Source organism: Syngnathoides biaculeatus, chromosome 17 (assembly GCF_019802595.1).
Source record: "Syngnathoides biaculeatus isolate LvHL_M chromosome 17, ASM1980259v1, whole genome shotgun sequence".
NCBI classification, from domain to species: Eukaryota; Metazoa; Chordata; class Actinopteri; order Syngnathiformes; family Syngnathidae; genus Syngnathoides; species Syngnathoides biaculeatus.
The window spans coordinates 7,577,393-7,593,875 of record NC_084656.1 but is presented as its reverse complement, the minus strand read 5'-3'; the positions used below and the strand labels follow the sequence as shown (position 1 = coordinate 7,593,875).

The 16,483-nt window shown below is 38.6% G+C and overlaps 1 protein-coding gene across 3 annotated transcripts in view; it reads right to left on the bottom strand.

Moving 5' to 3' along the window:
- LOC133515256 (WD repeat-containing protein 7) overlaps positions 1 to 16,483 on the bottom strand; it is a 159,759-nt gene that overhangs the window by 98,412 nt on the left and 44,864 nt on the right. For all 3 annotated transcript variants that reach the window (XM_061847621.1, XM_061847620.1, XM_061847622.1), the window contains exons 20-22: positions 11,012 to 11,130; positions 10,768 to 10,891; positions 3,625 to 3,738 (exon numbers count right to left, since the gene is read on the bottom strand). In XM_061847621.1, coding sequence (XP_061703605.1) covers positions 3,625 to 3,738; positions 10,768 to 10,891; positions 11,012 to 11,130 — 357 coding nt within the window. The remainder of the gene's footprint in view (positions 1 to 3,624; positions 3,739 to 10,767; positions 10,892 to 11,011; positions 11,131 to 16,483) is intronic.

Genomic DNA, 16,483 nt, shown 5'->3' with positions numbered 1-16,483 from the left:
CACGTAACAAATACACATTACAAAATGGACCTTTCCGACCGGTCAATCGTACAATAATAGCCAATCAGATAGCAGCATTGTCTTAACCCCTGCCTTGACGCAACCCTGCCACCATGTTGTGCTTGGAAAAGTTAATGTTATAAATAAAATGGTCCTCAGATGTGCTAGGGGAACGTGCAATTCTGATGAAAGATATCCTGCTATGTTACAAGGGGCCCGGTTCATTCGTTTTCCAAAGCCTAAAACACAGTTGACGAAGTGTCTACGATGGATTAAGGCTTACGGAAGACCGCACGTACAACTAAATGTGAACAATATCAAAAAACACAAGGCTGTATGTTCAAAGGTAAGTGAGGGAGAAGTATCTTCTGAGTATGATTTAATTATTATATCAGTGCTTTATACATTGCAGGAGAAAAACTTTCACTTTGTTAGTGTATCACTGATTTGCTGAAGTGTGTAATGTTTTATGCCAAAGAGTCAGGTTAGTGATACGTAAATGAGTGATGTCATGCAAGAGAAATGTCTATTTGCCGATTTGTATCACATCAGATTTTTAAGACAGCGCACTGGGTTTGATTACGAGCAAAGTCAAACTTTTTCATCTGGTCACTACGGTACTGACTGAGTTAATTATTTTTTTAAATGCACTTGTAGAAAATCGAACCTAACTCACTTATAAAGACTACAATGATATTACCGTAATTTCTGGCCTACAAGCCAAGACTTTTTTCACACGCTTTCAACCCTGTAGTTTATGCGGTGATGCAGCGCTAGAGTTAGCGCACTTGGTTATAAGGCTCGGTACACAGAAAGAGTTTCACGCTCGTGCCGCGCTAACTTTAAACTCTGTCTGCAAAGGCTTATAACCAGGTGCGCTCTGTAGGCCGGGAATCCTGCTTTGCATGTGCAGTACGATTCCACTGTTTTATCCTATTGGATTTCAATATGAAATTTGTGAGGCGTCAAACTTTTTTGCATCGTTCGCCAACATTTCACTGTAACTCTGACATTGCGTCCTGCTCCGTCCAAAATCTTAAGTCCGTGTACATATCCTTGCATGAAATAGTTGAGACCTCTCTGTCGAACTCTCTTGGACAAGTCTAACGCATTTGGCAAAAAACATACCGCAATATTATCTGGAATACGCGATAGAGAATCGATTTCAAACGTGTTCTGTTCAGTCACCATTATGGATATGAGCAGTAAATCCTGTGGAACGTAGCTAAGGGGGGCAGAGCTTAAGCTCACCAGTCAGAAAGGTCTATTACTGCCTTGAAACGCTACCCATGCTAACGCTAGCGCCCCGCTAGCGTTAAACTCTGTGTACCAAGGCTTATAACCAGGTGCTCTGTAGGCCGAGAATTATGGTACACATCTAAATATGTTTATATTTTGATGGTTGAGGACTTGAAAATTATAGAATGTCATTTGTATCAATGATTTAGGAAAATCAAATAAAAATATAACGCATAATAATTGGAATGTGGTGTGGTTTTTTTTTATCGTCTAATTCACTTTCTAATGTAACCTGGTGTGCAGTGGGCTTAAGATATGACCAAAAAAAAAAAAAACGGATGTATGTGTGAAATTAGGGTTAGCATCAAGGTGATATAACCAATCAGAGTAAAGGAAAGCAAACCTCAAGAGGTGGGTGGGGATTGGTGTTCGATGCCTTGCTCAAGAGAATCAGTCATCAGGATGCACGAGCATTTGCTAAGAACTACATACAATTTCTAAAAGGCACATACATTTTTAATGTACGTTGATGGTATCCACCACAAATAAGTTAATACTAAATGGCACTTTGTGTGGGTACGAATGCCTTCAGTGATGCCCCGGATTCAAATTACATTCCTTGATACTGTCAGGGACAACTATAGCTCATAGAAATGTGTTTGTGTGCCTGGGGGATGGCAGAGTAGACTCAGGTACCGTGGTAACAGCACTCAGCCAAATGATTTTGTTGCTGTGGACGCTATTTCTCCTAGTCTTCTCTTCCTAGTTCTTTTAAATTTTGTAGTTCCCATTTTTGTTGCCCCTCCATTGGCTTTTCCCTTTCTTTGTCATTTTAACGCTTCTTACACATGGAGTTTACCTTCATACCCTCCTCTTCTGTGATACCTTTTGTAACACTGCCTTTTTCTGTTTCCAAGCTTTGCCACATGATCATGGAACCATTGAGTCCTAACCTAGGAACAACGAGTCTCGGCAACTTATCACGGAATACAGATAAGGTAATACTCCAGTATATCACAGTTCTTGCTATGTGGTCCTACAAGGAAAAGAAGAAGAACACTGTACATTTTACACTGTACTATATTTGTGTTATCCATTCCTCATTCCCAGTCTCAATGTATGTGGTTAGGGTTATGGCTACCCTTATGCCTCCCTGCAAATTTTTGTGCATCTCAGAAACACGACGCACATCCAATGAGATTCTTGGGATATTACGATTATTAATAGTTGAGTTTTCTTAAATTTCCTCAACAGAAGAGTTTCCTCTGTGTTTGAACAATCTTAAAGACTTGATGCTGCACAGAAAATGAAAAATACTTCTGTCAATACAGGAAAAAAATAAGAATGACCAGTGTGAAATGACAAATTGTTAGTTGTACATGTGATATTGATTGGTCTGGGAGAAGGATGGGGACAAAAGAAGTAAGGGGGGAAGCTGGGAAAGTAAAAGTGTCAAACCACGTTTAAATAGTAAGGCTAGATGTATGAGGTTGTTTTGCAAAAAATAAGTCAGAGAACTGTAAATGTGTGAAAAGTTGCAAATGTGCGTGAGCCTAAACAAGCAGAAATTGATTGTGTATGTAACAGTGGGAGGCACAGTGAATCATGGAGATGTGTACCCATTGGTCTTTTGTCAATGATGTAACGATCACAAAAAATATAATTAAAAATATAGAGAAAAGACAGTAAGTAGCATTGAGATCAGCAGCAATACTATTGAAATGTATAAGTCACTTGACCTAAGGAGGTACTCCAGCAAAGTATACATTTATTGGGTCCAGCAGAAACACACTACTTGTAACAAAGCTTATCAACCCAAAAATCAAATTACTTTTATTGGAGAAAATTTCCATGATTTCAGGAGTAATATTCAAAAAGTAAAACTTCTACATACTACTTAAATAGATGGAAATTAGGACAATTACCACCTAATTTATGTAATCTAAAATGGCAATTTAATTGTTTAATTTGTCCGGGTACTCTGGTTTCTTTCCTAATCCCAAAAACATGGGTGGTAGGTTGATTGGAGACTCTCAATTGCCAATAGGTGTGAATGTGAGTGCAAATGGTTGTCTGTTTAAATGTTCCCTGCGATCCCGTTCAGAATGAACCCCGCCTCTGGCCCGAAGGTAGCTGGGATAGGTTCTAGCACACACACGACCCTTTTGAGGATAACTGGTACTGAAAATGAATGAACGGATGGCTGGAGTCCAGACCTTGAAAAGGCATGCATATGATGTACTTCTATTGAATGTTTCATGTACAGTTTATTGGATCCCAAACAACATGTAAACTATACAAATTTATGCAATGACTAGTTTACCAAAGATACATTAAATAGGTTTTTGTTTTTTTTGGGGGGGGTATTTTTATCATTACAAGTACCTGCAGTGATGTCGTCCTCGGTAACATCCATTTCCTCTTCAGGAGCCTTGACCTCAAGTGGTTGAGCTTCAGGAGGGGGCTGGGCTGGAGTTGACGGTTCAGTAGATGTGCCAGCTTAAAAAAAGAAATCACAATTAAAATGCATGGGTCTGAGTTGTCAATGTTTGTATATCTATTAGTATTCTCATTACAACAGATTTCAAATTGATTTTTATCGTTCCAGTCAGGTAGCTAATAAAGGTTTATTGGGCCTCCTCGTTATCAAGAGAATTAATAGGAACACACCCCAATACAAACACACATGCTAAACTTAGTGCCTTCATGAAACCCTTATCCTTCCATTGCCAATTAACAGTGCTTTTCATTAGCCAGGCTAATGAATGATTATTCCAAAATGAATGGACTGACACAAGGTAATGGAACTGATGCTGGGTTAATCTCTGGTTAAATAGATTAATTAACAAAATCCAAACAGTGCATGGAAACCATCATCATTCCTAGATGTTAATTGGAGTAAAAGGAGACAAACAACAAATAAGGACAAATAATTATAAAAAGAATGCAACATAATCAAATTATCTCACTCAGTAGAAAACAACTTATTTAGTTACAACAGACAACACCTGAAAACGTTACTACATCACCACCACGAAATTACATTCTATATCTATAAAAAGGAAAAAATAATTACACTTTTTGATTGCACTAATTCATCCATGTTAAGATTCTGCTTCATGTTTCAATTAACCTGCTAATGCATAGTGCTGGGTGTGCTTAAAAGTCTGCAACACTTTATATTACAAACATGAACACAGACTGACAGAAAGCTGTTACACAAACCTTAGTGCTGACATTAAAGTGATAAAAATCTAATTGGATTTAATTAAAACACAATTGCTTCAGTGTGATGGATATGAAGGCAGAGCAATGCTTTTACATTAATAGAACTCTTGCTAAATTCAATTAGATGGACTGATCTTTAGAGACATCAAACACATGGCACAAATATTTAAGTCACTGGAAGCCATTTTTCTGACATGAAAATCATCAAAAACCAATCAATCAAAAAAAATCAAAACCAGGAAAATCATATATGCCCATTTTAGGTCCTGGTTTAGATTACTACCTCCCCACCAATGCCAACACCAGAAAGCTGTCTATGGACACCATGGACAACATTGTTGACCTGCACAAGGCTGGGAAGAGCTACTCTACAATATGCAGGCAGCTGGGTGAAAAGAGAACTGTGGGCATAATTAATAAAACATGTTGGAAATACGTACATGATGACTGACACTTTCCTTTGACCTGGGACTCCATTCAAGATTTCACCTTACGGGACATCAATGATCTTGAAAACAGGGGGGTATTAGCTCAAAACTACAAGGGGGAACCTGTTTAATGGCCTGAGGCCAGGGAGACAGACTAAATTACATATAGAAGAGTGCTTGGACCACAATCACCAAGGTTACCATTCGTAAAACATTATGCCACCACAGATTAAGACCTTGCAGCACCAGAAAACGTCTTGCTGCTTAAACCAGCACATGTTCAGGCCCATCTAAAGTTTGCCAGTGACCGCCCGTAATACAAATGAGGACTTGGAGAAATCTTGAGGTCAAAAGGTTTACTCCCAAATTTAAGCAACTTCACCAGGCTAAAGATGTCACACATCGTCGTGGGGATAGGTCCCTGTACAGTCTCAATACAAACCAGTTGACTAAAGAAATTAATTTGGCAAAGAGGCATTATGCAGCAAAGCTGGAAAAACAGTTTGGCACCAACAACTTCAAATCACTCTGGCACATCATTTTTTCCGTCATACCTTTTGAACTTTCTATCTGTAAAATGTCTTGGTAACAATGTAGCACAACACTGTAGTAGAAAGTTCATTAAAAAGTAAATGTTTGATAATTTTACAATTGCATTTATTGGAGATTGAGGAAAAGATATTTAGCTTGAATCTCCACCAAGGGAATTTAATCCATGTGATAAACCCCTTACTACTGGGACTTTCACACCTTTACTTCTCACAGAGTTACAAAACGTAACCAACCAGGCTTACGATCTATAAGTCAGCTGCTGAAGAATGAAAGAGTTGCAACCCGCTGGGAGAGAAGGGAGAGGGGGGTGCAGTACAAAGAAAAGGGGTGTGCTTGGTAGAATGGAGGACTGAAGGTGGGAGGGGGTTAGGATGGATGTGAGGTGAGGGGGAGATGAATGCATTCTAGCCTACTCCAAGGTCAAGCTTGTCATGTCAGCTATGACACATAGCTCCCAGCATGCCTTGTTAACCTCCTGGACCTTTTCCTCCTACTCTATTGTGTCTGTTGCTCTCTATTCCTCTATTCAAAATATATTTTCTTTCCTGTTAAATTATTGTTTTCACCTATTTGGTTTTCTTGACTATTTGTGTCAGTTACTATATTTTTAACCCATAAACACCTTAACTACTAAAACTACTGAACTTCCATTAACACAGACGCATGTGGACAATATTGGCGAAAACAGAAAGGAAATGGTGGCTACTATTCAGTGATCAAAGAAACAGCTGGCCTCCACAGCCTGGAGGGGGAAATTGTGTGTGGGCATGAGGGTGTAGGTGTGAATAATGTTGGTGACAACCTCTCTCTTGCAACTCGAGTCTAGTAGTTTCTAAGTTTTTATGAAAAATACTTCTTCAGATCATATACAGTCACCTTCCAAAAGTATTGGAAAATCAACGTAAATGCATTTGTTTTTGTTGTATACTGAAGACATTTGGGTGCACAGTAATCCAGTCCCCTCTTAAGGCCACTTAATACTCCAATGTTCGCACAGCCATCAACACCTGCATTGCATCACGTGACCTACACATTGCCCTTTGCAGCACCTCTGTTATTTACATAGACTGTGAGAAAACAATTTTTTTGTATCACTGAAGACAAATGAGACGAAACCTCTTTTGCTTCAAGTCAGTCAACATAACCAAAATTATTTCATTTTGTTAAATGCCACAATAATGAAACAGAATTTCTTAAGAGAATTATTTTATATGCGATCAAACACACATTTCCTTAGTATCGAGTACTAGTACCCCTTTGAACTGCATGACTGAGTCAAATGTTTTGGGTATCCTTCCACGAGCTTCTGACAGTACTCTGCTGGAATCCTGGCATATTCCTTTTGATAGAACTGGTGTACCTGAGTCAAGTTTGTCGGCTGCCTTGCTCGTAAACGCCTTTTCAAATTTGCCCACAAATTTTCGATGGGATTCAGATCAGACCTTTGTTATGGTCACTCAAAAACATTGACTTTGTTCTCCTGAAGTCACTGTTTAACCATTTTGGCAGCATGCTTAGGGTTAACGTCCATTTGGAAGACCCATTTATTTTAGCTTCCTGATGTTTTCAGATGTTGCCTTAAAACCTCCATGCAAGTTTCATCAGACTTCAAGTCATGTCTCCAGGTAAGATCTTTGTCTTGGTGTTTTTTGCAACCTGAATCTGGCTTTTTTTTTTTTTTTTCAAATCTCTCTTTGGGACTAAGGGATTCATTCTCGGTGGAGGACACGCTTCACTATGATCATGACACTTTCTTACCAACTTCAGCCAGCATTTTCACAAGGTCTTTAGCCTTTGTTCTGGGGTTGATGCACACATTTTGGACCAAAACTAGATCATCTCTAGGACACAGAGCCAGTCTCCATCCTGAGCGGAGTGATGGCTGGACAATCCCATGATGTTAATACTTGCATATAATTTTTTTGAACAAATGAAGGAAGCACTGTCAAGCATCTGGAAATTGCACCCAAGAGTGAGCCCAATGTGTGGAGCTTCACGATTCTCTATGATTTCCTGGCCTATTCTTTTGATTTTCCCATGATTTCAAACAAGTAAGCCAAGTGTTTGATCTGTGGTTACCTCAAAGAAAATGTAAAATTCTCTAAGAAATTTCTCTCATTATTGTTGCATTTAACAAAATATAATTTTGGTGATCCTGACTGATCTGAAACAAGAGACATATAGTCTGATTTGACTTCAGATTGAGACAAAAAGATGAAACGTGTACTGTTGCACAGTGTGTGCAAACGTCTGCCTGTGTATACACACACACACACATATATATATATATATATAATTGACTTTCTGACAAGCAAAGAGAGACATTGATACAATATGGTTACATTTGGCGACGAAAGAAGGGGTTGGGGCATCAACACATGGTGATCTGCCTCACAGATCTTCCCGGTGGCAGCCACCATGAGCCATAATGCTGTCTTAGCAAAGCAGAGGCCTACGGCAACTGATCCCTGCCTGCGGGTCCGCATTTTCTGGGACAGAGGCTGGCCGCCGTGAACAACAAGGCTCTTCTATTGCACCCAGTCGATTGTGAAGCAGGCTCAAACAATTGTAGTACACCGTAGCATGTTGCAACTGCACTACACCATCAGATTTTTTTGGGCCCATCACCAATCACCGATCAGCAAGTTTGAAAAAACACCCAATCACTGATCCGATCGCAAGATGGAGGAATTAACTTTGCTCGTCTATTTATGCCAGTGAGGCAAAATGACAGACAGAATGAATTAATGGTGTTCTATTAGAGGCCAATTAGTACATACAGCAATTAATGTATCTACTTGGACAGTGTACCGTCTGATTATTCAATTATATAGTATCTGCCTTGGCTTCATAAATGGTGGAATTCGCTGCTCTGGTCAGATCATGTGTTCAACAGAACAGCAGCAATTTTACATACAACTACGAGTGCTAGCGCTAGCTTGCCAGGCTACTTAACGTTTTGTTGCCTGCTTACGAGCCATATCGTATTACATGTACGTGAACATGCCTTAAGCAAAGCTTAAACGAATGTCCTCTGCTGTCCTGAGCACCGGTGACCACAAACATTTTTCCCCCATTTTCTTTTCAGTCAACGCGACCCACTTGTACGACACAGTAACGACTATCCGGTCGCATTTGAGTTTACCAGATAAAAGCCCACTAAATGTAATCAAATGGGATAAAGTGGAGTCAGAATACAAGGTTTTATTGCACTAGTCTGTGCAATCGTGAAAGAGCAAATTTTTCTTGTAGTAAGATTAGCAAATTTTGTGTCTCTCAGCCCTCTTCTCTGTCCCATCCAGGCACATGTTTTTTTTTAATAACTATTGGCCGTCATATATTTACAGTTCTATATCAAAAGATAGAGAATGCTAATAAACTCGCTTTGTATTCAAATATACAGGGCACAATGGCGATACAGTGTAAATGTCCTGCGGAGCTGATCAATGGGCAGATTATGATAAAGATGATCAGTCGATCAGCATCAAATGCTCATGATTGGCAGATACCGATCTCACCGATCACATTGGCGTAGCAATTTGGCTTTTTACAGATGGCAAGAAACTACATTTAAATCAAAATAGCGCATTATTTTATGATGAGACAAGGGTGCGACGATAAGGCAGTTTTAACCTTGCAATATATTGAATACTATGACATCTCTACGTGACAATTTTTTTCATAAGCTTGCCCAACCGTGAATGTTATATGTTTTGCTATGTTGCCCGTGACTGTTTCTGAGCTGCGCCGGTCAAACAAGAATCGGTAAACTTCGAGGCTTGGTTGGTAGCAGCAGTGAAAAATGGGAATAATCTTTTCAACGTTTCCTTGTTCCATGTTTTTTGCTTCAAACATCAGCCATGAAATGCTAAGGTGGAGGAGGCGCTGAAAGAGGGACACGACAAGTGAAGAAGGGAGAAAGCCAGGAGTTTGTTAGGGTTGTGTGGAGGATACTATAGGGAAGACTTGTGTACTACAAAATGGACAATTCAATGTTTCAACAGTGTCAATACCTAAAACTCCACTTAGGTTACACTCATCATACATTAAGGAGTACCATCACACCTCTATAAAGGGAATTATTTAGAATGAGCCTCAACAAACTACAGTATTTATACTGACACATAGATGGTAACATTGACCTCAAACTTTGTTGTGAAGGCCAGGAAAAATCAGAAGCAAACCCACAGTGTAGAACAAGACACTATCTTACAGGATCAAAAAGGTTTGAACACATTTATATCGGGATTTAGAAGTTTAAGTAGCTGAGGGCTACCTGCACAAGATAATTTGTACTGGTAAGTAGCCTTATTTGACATTCTCATAACCCAGCATTTCTAGGACTAGAAGAACCCATTTTTTTGTCTATTTCAGTCGAGTTGTGCTGTGTATAAATCAAATTCAATAACCCTATAACCTCACTCAATCTAGCCCTCTGATGTCCCTCCCCCATCTGTCCTCCCTCTTCCCCTGGGGTCACCAGTCCATCACTTCCCGACCTCCCCCGCCTGCGGTACTGCTGTGGTAACACAACACTGACTGGTACCCATTTCCATGGCAACTGTTCCCCTGAGAAACCCCTCCCCAGCAAATACAAGGCAACTCCTGAAAACAGATACAGTACACAGAGGCATGGTATTTTAGAGGGCTGTTTCTAGTAAAAGGTGACGATAACCCTTTCTTCGCGTCGTAAGGTCTAACTATAGACGGAAAGAGTGGTGAACGCATCGGGAAGAAACCAAAGAAACAGGTGGATAGGATCGTGACAGAACAACTTAAAGCCAATGTTATATGATTTTTGATGTTACTGATGCTGAATAAACTTGATCAATCAGGTCTCAGAAGGCACCATAAAAAATAATCACAAAAGAAAAACTGAAAACAGTGTGAAGAAAATTTGAAAATTTACATTGTTCATAGAATGAAATAATGCCCATTTAATTGTAATTTATTATTAGTAATAAAGATGCAAATATGCATGTTCCTATCTTCTTGCCCAGTGTCGTTGCTCTGACGATGATAAACAAACCCTCTTTTCCAACTTCACGGGACAAGGGACGGAACAAGGAGGGAAAGAAAGTTCTTTATTGGTCCCCATCCCTCTGAAACTTACTCAACAGATCCACAACTGCACATACCCAGATTCCTTTAAATCACAACTCGAACCCACTTGTTCAAAACCACTTTTACTTACTTTTTTAATGCTATCTAAAGCGATTTTGAGCACTCTAGAGCACCCCATAAACCAAATCTATTATTACTATAATGATTATGATGATGATGACTTAACATTTATGTCATGTAATGTCTGAGTACTTACGGGAGCTGACTGTGTCTACATATTGAGGCAGGTAAGGTGCCCACAAATCAATGGTGTCCTTACGCCCTGATTGGCCAATCCTTCTCAACTCAGCCAACAGTAAAGCTTGTGCTGCTTCGCGCACCTATGCAAAAGCACAGTTCACGTAGTGTGACGATTGATGCACTCACATATTTCAGTTTTCTGCAAAGATTTATTATTATATGCATATTCTAAAAGTTATAGTAATTTGAAACTGTTTTACCTCCAGACAGCGGTCCTGCCATCTTCTAGCCAGCATCTCTAGTAGTGGAGGTCTAAACTTATCCAGACCCAAAAGGTCAGGGAGCATTACGCAGTGCATTGCTGCCAGCTGGCTCCAACCTGCATATAAAAACAAGGTAATTTCATGGAATTCTTACTGGCAGGCATGGGAAAAATAAACATTACATCAAATAAATGTTTGCTCACAAAAAGACTTGCTATTCATGCATTGTCAGCTTTTTACATTGCTATAGTATCAGACAAAGACAGATGTTAGACCAATGGAGTATTGGAAACATGAAATATAATTACATTATCAATTAAAATGCAATTTTGTCAACATTTTGTAAACATCCCCACACAAATGTGACATATTAGTCTTGTTCTGAATATTTCCCTTTAGTGTGATGATTTATTTATTTATTTATTTTTACAGCACAATGCTGCTCGCTTATCTTTGCCGACACACACACAGGTTGACTAGGAGGGATTTGAACAATTATTAATACTTCAGTGGAAGCCTAGATAGTGTTTCAAGATGAAAACAATAGACAGAAACAAATTTGATAAGTAACAGTGCAGTATCTTTCACTTGAATACACCATTCAAGTGGACATTTTGAGCAAATCTGGCTCAAATCTAAACCCCTCAAATTAACAATCAATAGGGTTAAATACCGTCACAGTCTATTTATCCATAAACTGTACATTTACAAAGCCATAACACTTCACAAGTATGAAAAGGGACACTGAACATGAACTGAACATGAACAAAGCACCTTATTCTTCCAAACATAGTGTTCCAATATATGTTTTCTGTACATTTTAAAAGCTGCATGCAAAATGGGCACGCTTGATGTGAATTTTGAATGATTGAGGAAAAAAAAGGAAAGGAATTAAGCTCAAATCTGTCAGGAACAGACAAACTTACCTCCCCTATTTAAACACACACAAAGCCTACATTTTAAGTAAAAGAACACCGTACCTACTGTGAAAGATGGAGAATATTCAAGTTTTAAATGACAATTGAACTTCTCTACAGAGCGGTTTACATTTAATTTCTTTAAACAATGCATATATTTATATCACACACCAATGCTAATATAAACAAAAATCATCCACTTTAAAGCTATTGAATGTCGCTCAATTTAATTTAACAGTTAAAATTAGGTAAATGGCTTGTGTTCCTAAGAACTATTTCTATGATCTATTCATGTGTGGTTGTACCAGTTATAATATACTGTAGATAGGGGCCTAATATGGTGATAGTCAAGAGGAAATGTAATGTAAATTTCATCTGCAAAACTACATTGCATTTGCAGCAGTGTTTTTGGTAGCTGTATAAAATGTGGGGATTCCCCTTTGTCACCATGCTGAAATGAAACACACAGCTTGCAATGTGAGTAGCATTCATCAATTGTTCAGAATCAAAAACCTCTGGTGAATGGTTGAGAAATATACATTGTGTGGAAATGTTTGATATCTGAATGACACCAAAATATTTGTAAAAGTCTGAAGATCTACCGAAACAGGGGACTAGGGCCAGATCCTGGATTGCCTATACACTTCTTCGTTTCCTTTCGGCTTGTCCCGTTCGGGGGCACTACAGTGTGTCATCTTTTTCAATCTAAGCCTATCTCGTGCATCTTCCTCTCTAACACTCACTGTGGTCATGTCCTCCCTCACAACATTCTTCAACCTTTTCTTTGATCTTCCTTTCGCTCTTTTGCCTGGCACCTCCATCCTCAGCACCCATCTATCAACATACTCACTCACTCACCTCTGAACATGTCCAAACCATGTCCAAAAGTCCGCTCTCTCGAACCTTGTCTCCAAAACATCCAACTTTGGCTGTCCCTCTAATCAGCTCATTTCTAATCCTATCCAACCTGCTCACTCCGAGTGGGAACCTCAACATTTTCATTTCTGCTACCTCAAATTCTGCTTCCTGTTGTTTCTTCTGTCGCACCGCCTCTAATTCGTAAATCATGGTCAGCCTTACCACTGTTTAATAAACTTTGCCCTTCATACAAGTGGATACTCTTCTGTCACATAACACATCTTCCACCAGCTTTTCCAGCCCGCTTGGACCCATTTCTTCACTTCCTTACCACACTCACCATTGCTCTGTATTGTTGACCCCAAGTATTTAAATTTGTTCACCGTTGCTATCTCTTCTCCCTGGAGCTTCACTCTGCCCACTCCGCTCCTCTCTTTCACGCACATATATTCTGTTTTACTTCGGCTAATCTTCATTCCTCCCCTTTCCAGTGCGTGCCTCCATCTTTCTAATTGTTCCAGCGCATGCTCCCTGCTTTCACAATATCATCTGCGAACATCATGTTCCAAGGGGATTCCAGTCCAACCTCATCTGTCAGCCTATCCATTACTACCACAAACAGGAAGGGGCTCAGAGTCCAGAGTTCTATAGCATATTACTATTGAAATTCTGAAATCAAACTGAAATGGCAATATTTTAAAACTACAATACAATGCAGGCTTTGGGCTGATCAGGATTTTGTCTACATCAAAACAGTCTTTATTAAGGGAACAGTACGCTCCACATCTTTAATTGCTAAGTGAGTCCACAATTACAGTAATTACAGTTTTACTTTAATGGGATTCAATTTAAACTGTCAAGTATTTCAGAAAAGCATTATCAAAGAAAATATAGAAATTAATGAAGGCTGTTGTTCAGTCATCAATGTTATTTAAAAAAAAAATTCAAATTCTGCAAGGATATGTATAGTTGTGAGCACAACTGTACATATGCAGTCATATACCCCTATGATATTGGAATGAAAGTGTAGATCAATTTCATCGTATCTAGGTGAGGCTGGCATATTACAATGAAAGTTTACACCTTTCTCAAACTGAGTGGCCATGGCATATTTAAATTCACCTGAACCATACTTTCTCAATTTTTTCCCTTTTTTGGGGGGGGTGGGGTTAGAGGGTGGATATGGATTACACACAAGAAATTACGGTTGTGAATTACTTCTGCTGACACTGTATGGTGCAAAGAAACATCCATGCAAAATGAGCGAAAAGAAACAGAAAAGGTCCAAGATGCAAAACACAGAAAGAGAGAAACATCACTGAACAACAGTACACCCATTGTGCATTGACATCCATATACAAAACAACTTTCAATAGAGACAATGGTCAATCCACTCTCAACTGAATAACGTCAAGGCAGTTTTGGTCATTTACAAGTTCTGGAATTGTAAGAATTTTAAAACTATAGCATAAAGAGATTTTAACTTCATTATAAGTACTGTAATTTGATCAATGCACAACAGAGTGAACTGAAAGTGAATTGAACACACCTATAAAAGACAAATGGGCATACATACAGTTTGTCAGACCCAAACAATGAGGAAGACTGAAAAAAACTACCCAGATGGACACTTGAGAAAAGTAGGTGTTGTATAGTTTAGATTCAGACACGAAAGGCAAAAAGCTGAACAGCAATGATGGATGGGAATGGAATCAGGGGATGTCAATAACTAATGGCTTTAAGGATAGAAAGGTTCATATTACACCAATTAAAACAGGACATGCTAGTTTCAAATATAAAAACGGCAAAGGGAATACAAACTTCATATAAGGTACAGAAGAAGGGATAACATAGGAAAGGAAGCAAAAAACCTCCAATGATAAGTGGGTGAACAAAGAACAGGGCTATAAGAGTTCCTGTAAGCTGTACCCATCAGTTCAGTCAGTACCTTCATTGACTGAGGGGATGCTATGAGAAGCAGGACCAGGGCTGGGGGAGCCAGGGGCCCTGTGAGGAAGAACCCCAGGGGCCCCCAGAGGCCCAGCAGTTGCAGCGGCAGCAGAAACGGTGCTGGCTGTGGTGGCTACAGCAGCTTGTAAAAGGAAGAAAAGGAGAAAAATAGTGAAGAGTGAAGGAAGATGTTAGAAGGCTCTTAACTGTATACATACATACACAGAATATAGAAGGAGGAGAGCAGCAGGAAAGTGGGTGAATATTCTAAACTCAATTACACAACAGCAGTAACACCAAACAATGAAAATAAGCAAATTATATAAAAACTGAATGAAAAGCTGTTGATCCAGTCTGGAAAAAAAAAGGCCACATTGAATCACATATTGTGACTCATAACTGAATAGAAACTACAAATCAATGCACACAGCAGACAGGTGTCAGGAATGTTGGTAACAGTTTTCAGAATGCTTCTACAGTCCCATCCAAAAGTACTGAAACAGCTAGGCATTATTCTATTTTTTCGAGACAACAATTCGGTCGGCAACCTTCACGAAAAGAGACATTCGGACCATCTCCCTCTGTTGAATTTAGAGAAGTTAACAGAAAAGACTACTTTGAATAGGCAGCATATCACCACAGAGCACCACAAGGACCAAGAACTTCTCCCACACATTTCAACAATGAATAGGGTAAGACCATTTCATTGAGAAAACAATATTTTAATTTATCTTAATTTTTTTATGGGGCCGTTTTGAGAGTTATCTTTTCAATTCTTGGCTGGATGAAAAACTCCACAACATCTTACAAGAACACTTGGCGGGTTGCTTCAAAATATCTGTTAATGGACGTGATTCTGTGGGCTTCAAATATTTAAAAGGGTTTGTAATATTTAGTCGGAATCTATGTGAAACAATACTGCAAGAAAATAAAATACTTCTTTCTTCTTTTGATTTTTTGTTACCTATTTCTTATCTAGGGAAGCTTTTCTATTTTTATTTTTTAAAGTTATTTTAGTTTGATATTACACTTTACATTTATTTGGGTATTTCAAACGAGATTTTAAAATTTTTTTAGATTTTTTTATTGTGTTAAAACTCAATTTATTGTAGTTAAATGTATTTTATGATGAGCATCGAAAGAAAATTGCAGCATTCTATTAAACTCAAAATCAATTTTTTGGTGAGATGTAAACATCGATGCAGGAAAATAGATTTCCCCCTAACCCTCACCCACTCTGACTTCCCCAAATGGACCAGCCAGCAGATGCCCACACCACAAATAGATTCTGGTCCCAAGGGAAACACCACCATGAGCCACCCCTGTTGTAGACTGAAAACATTTGAGACTGATGTAAAAAAAATGGATTATATTAAGAAAGCAACATTTGAGATTTTATGCATAGTTATACAAAAAACAAAGCACCGATTTTTCAAACACATTGGAACAAGTGACTGAGTTTTGTTTTGCTGCTTAAGTGTGCTTCATTGGTCCTTAAAAACTATCATTCTGGGACCCATATTTTTCTATTGTCACTAATTATCAGACCTCTTTTACAAGTGAATAATAAAGAATACAATATCTTGTTCAGAATGAGGCTTTTAAAAAAAAAAACTTTTTTTTATAGAGTTTATCGGTAAGTAGACATTTTCATGCTCAAAGTTCTTTCTCTAGTACCTAAATAAAGTAAGGATGAAAACAATGACTGGATGTACAAAAATGATTATTTATATAGAATTTGATT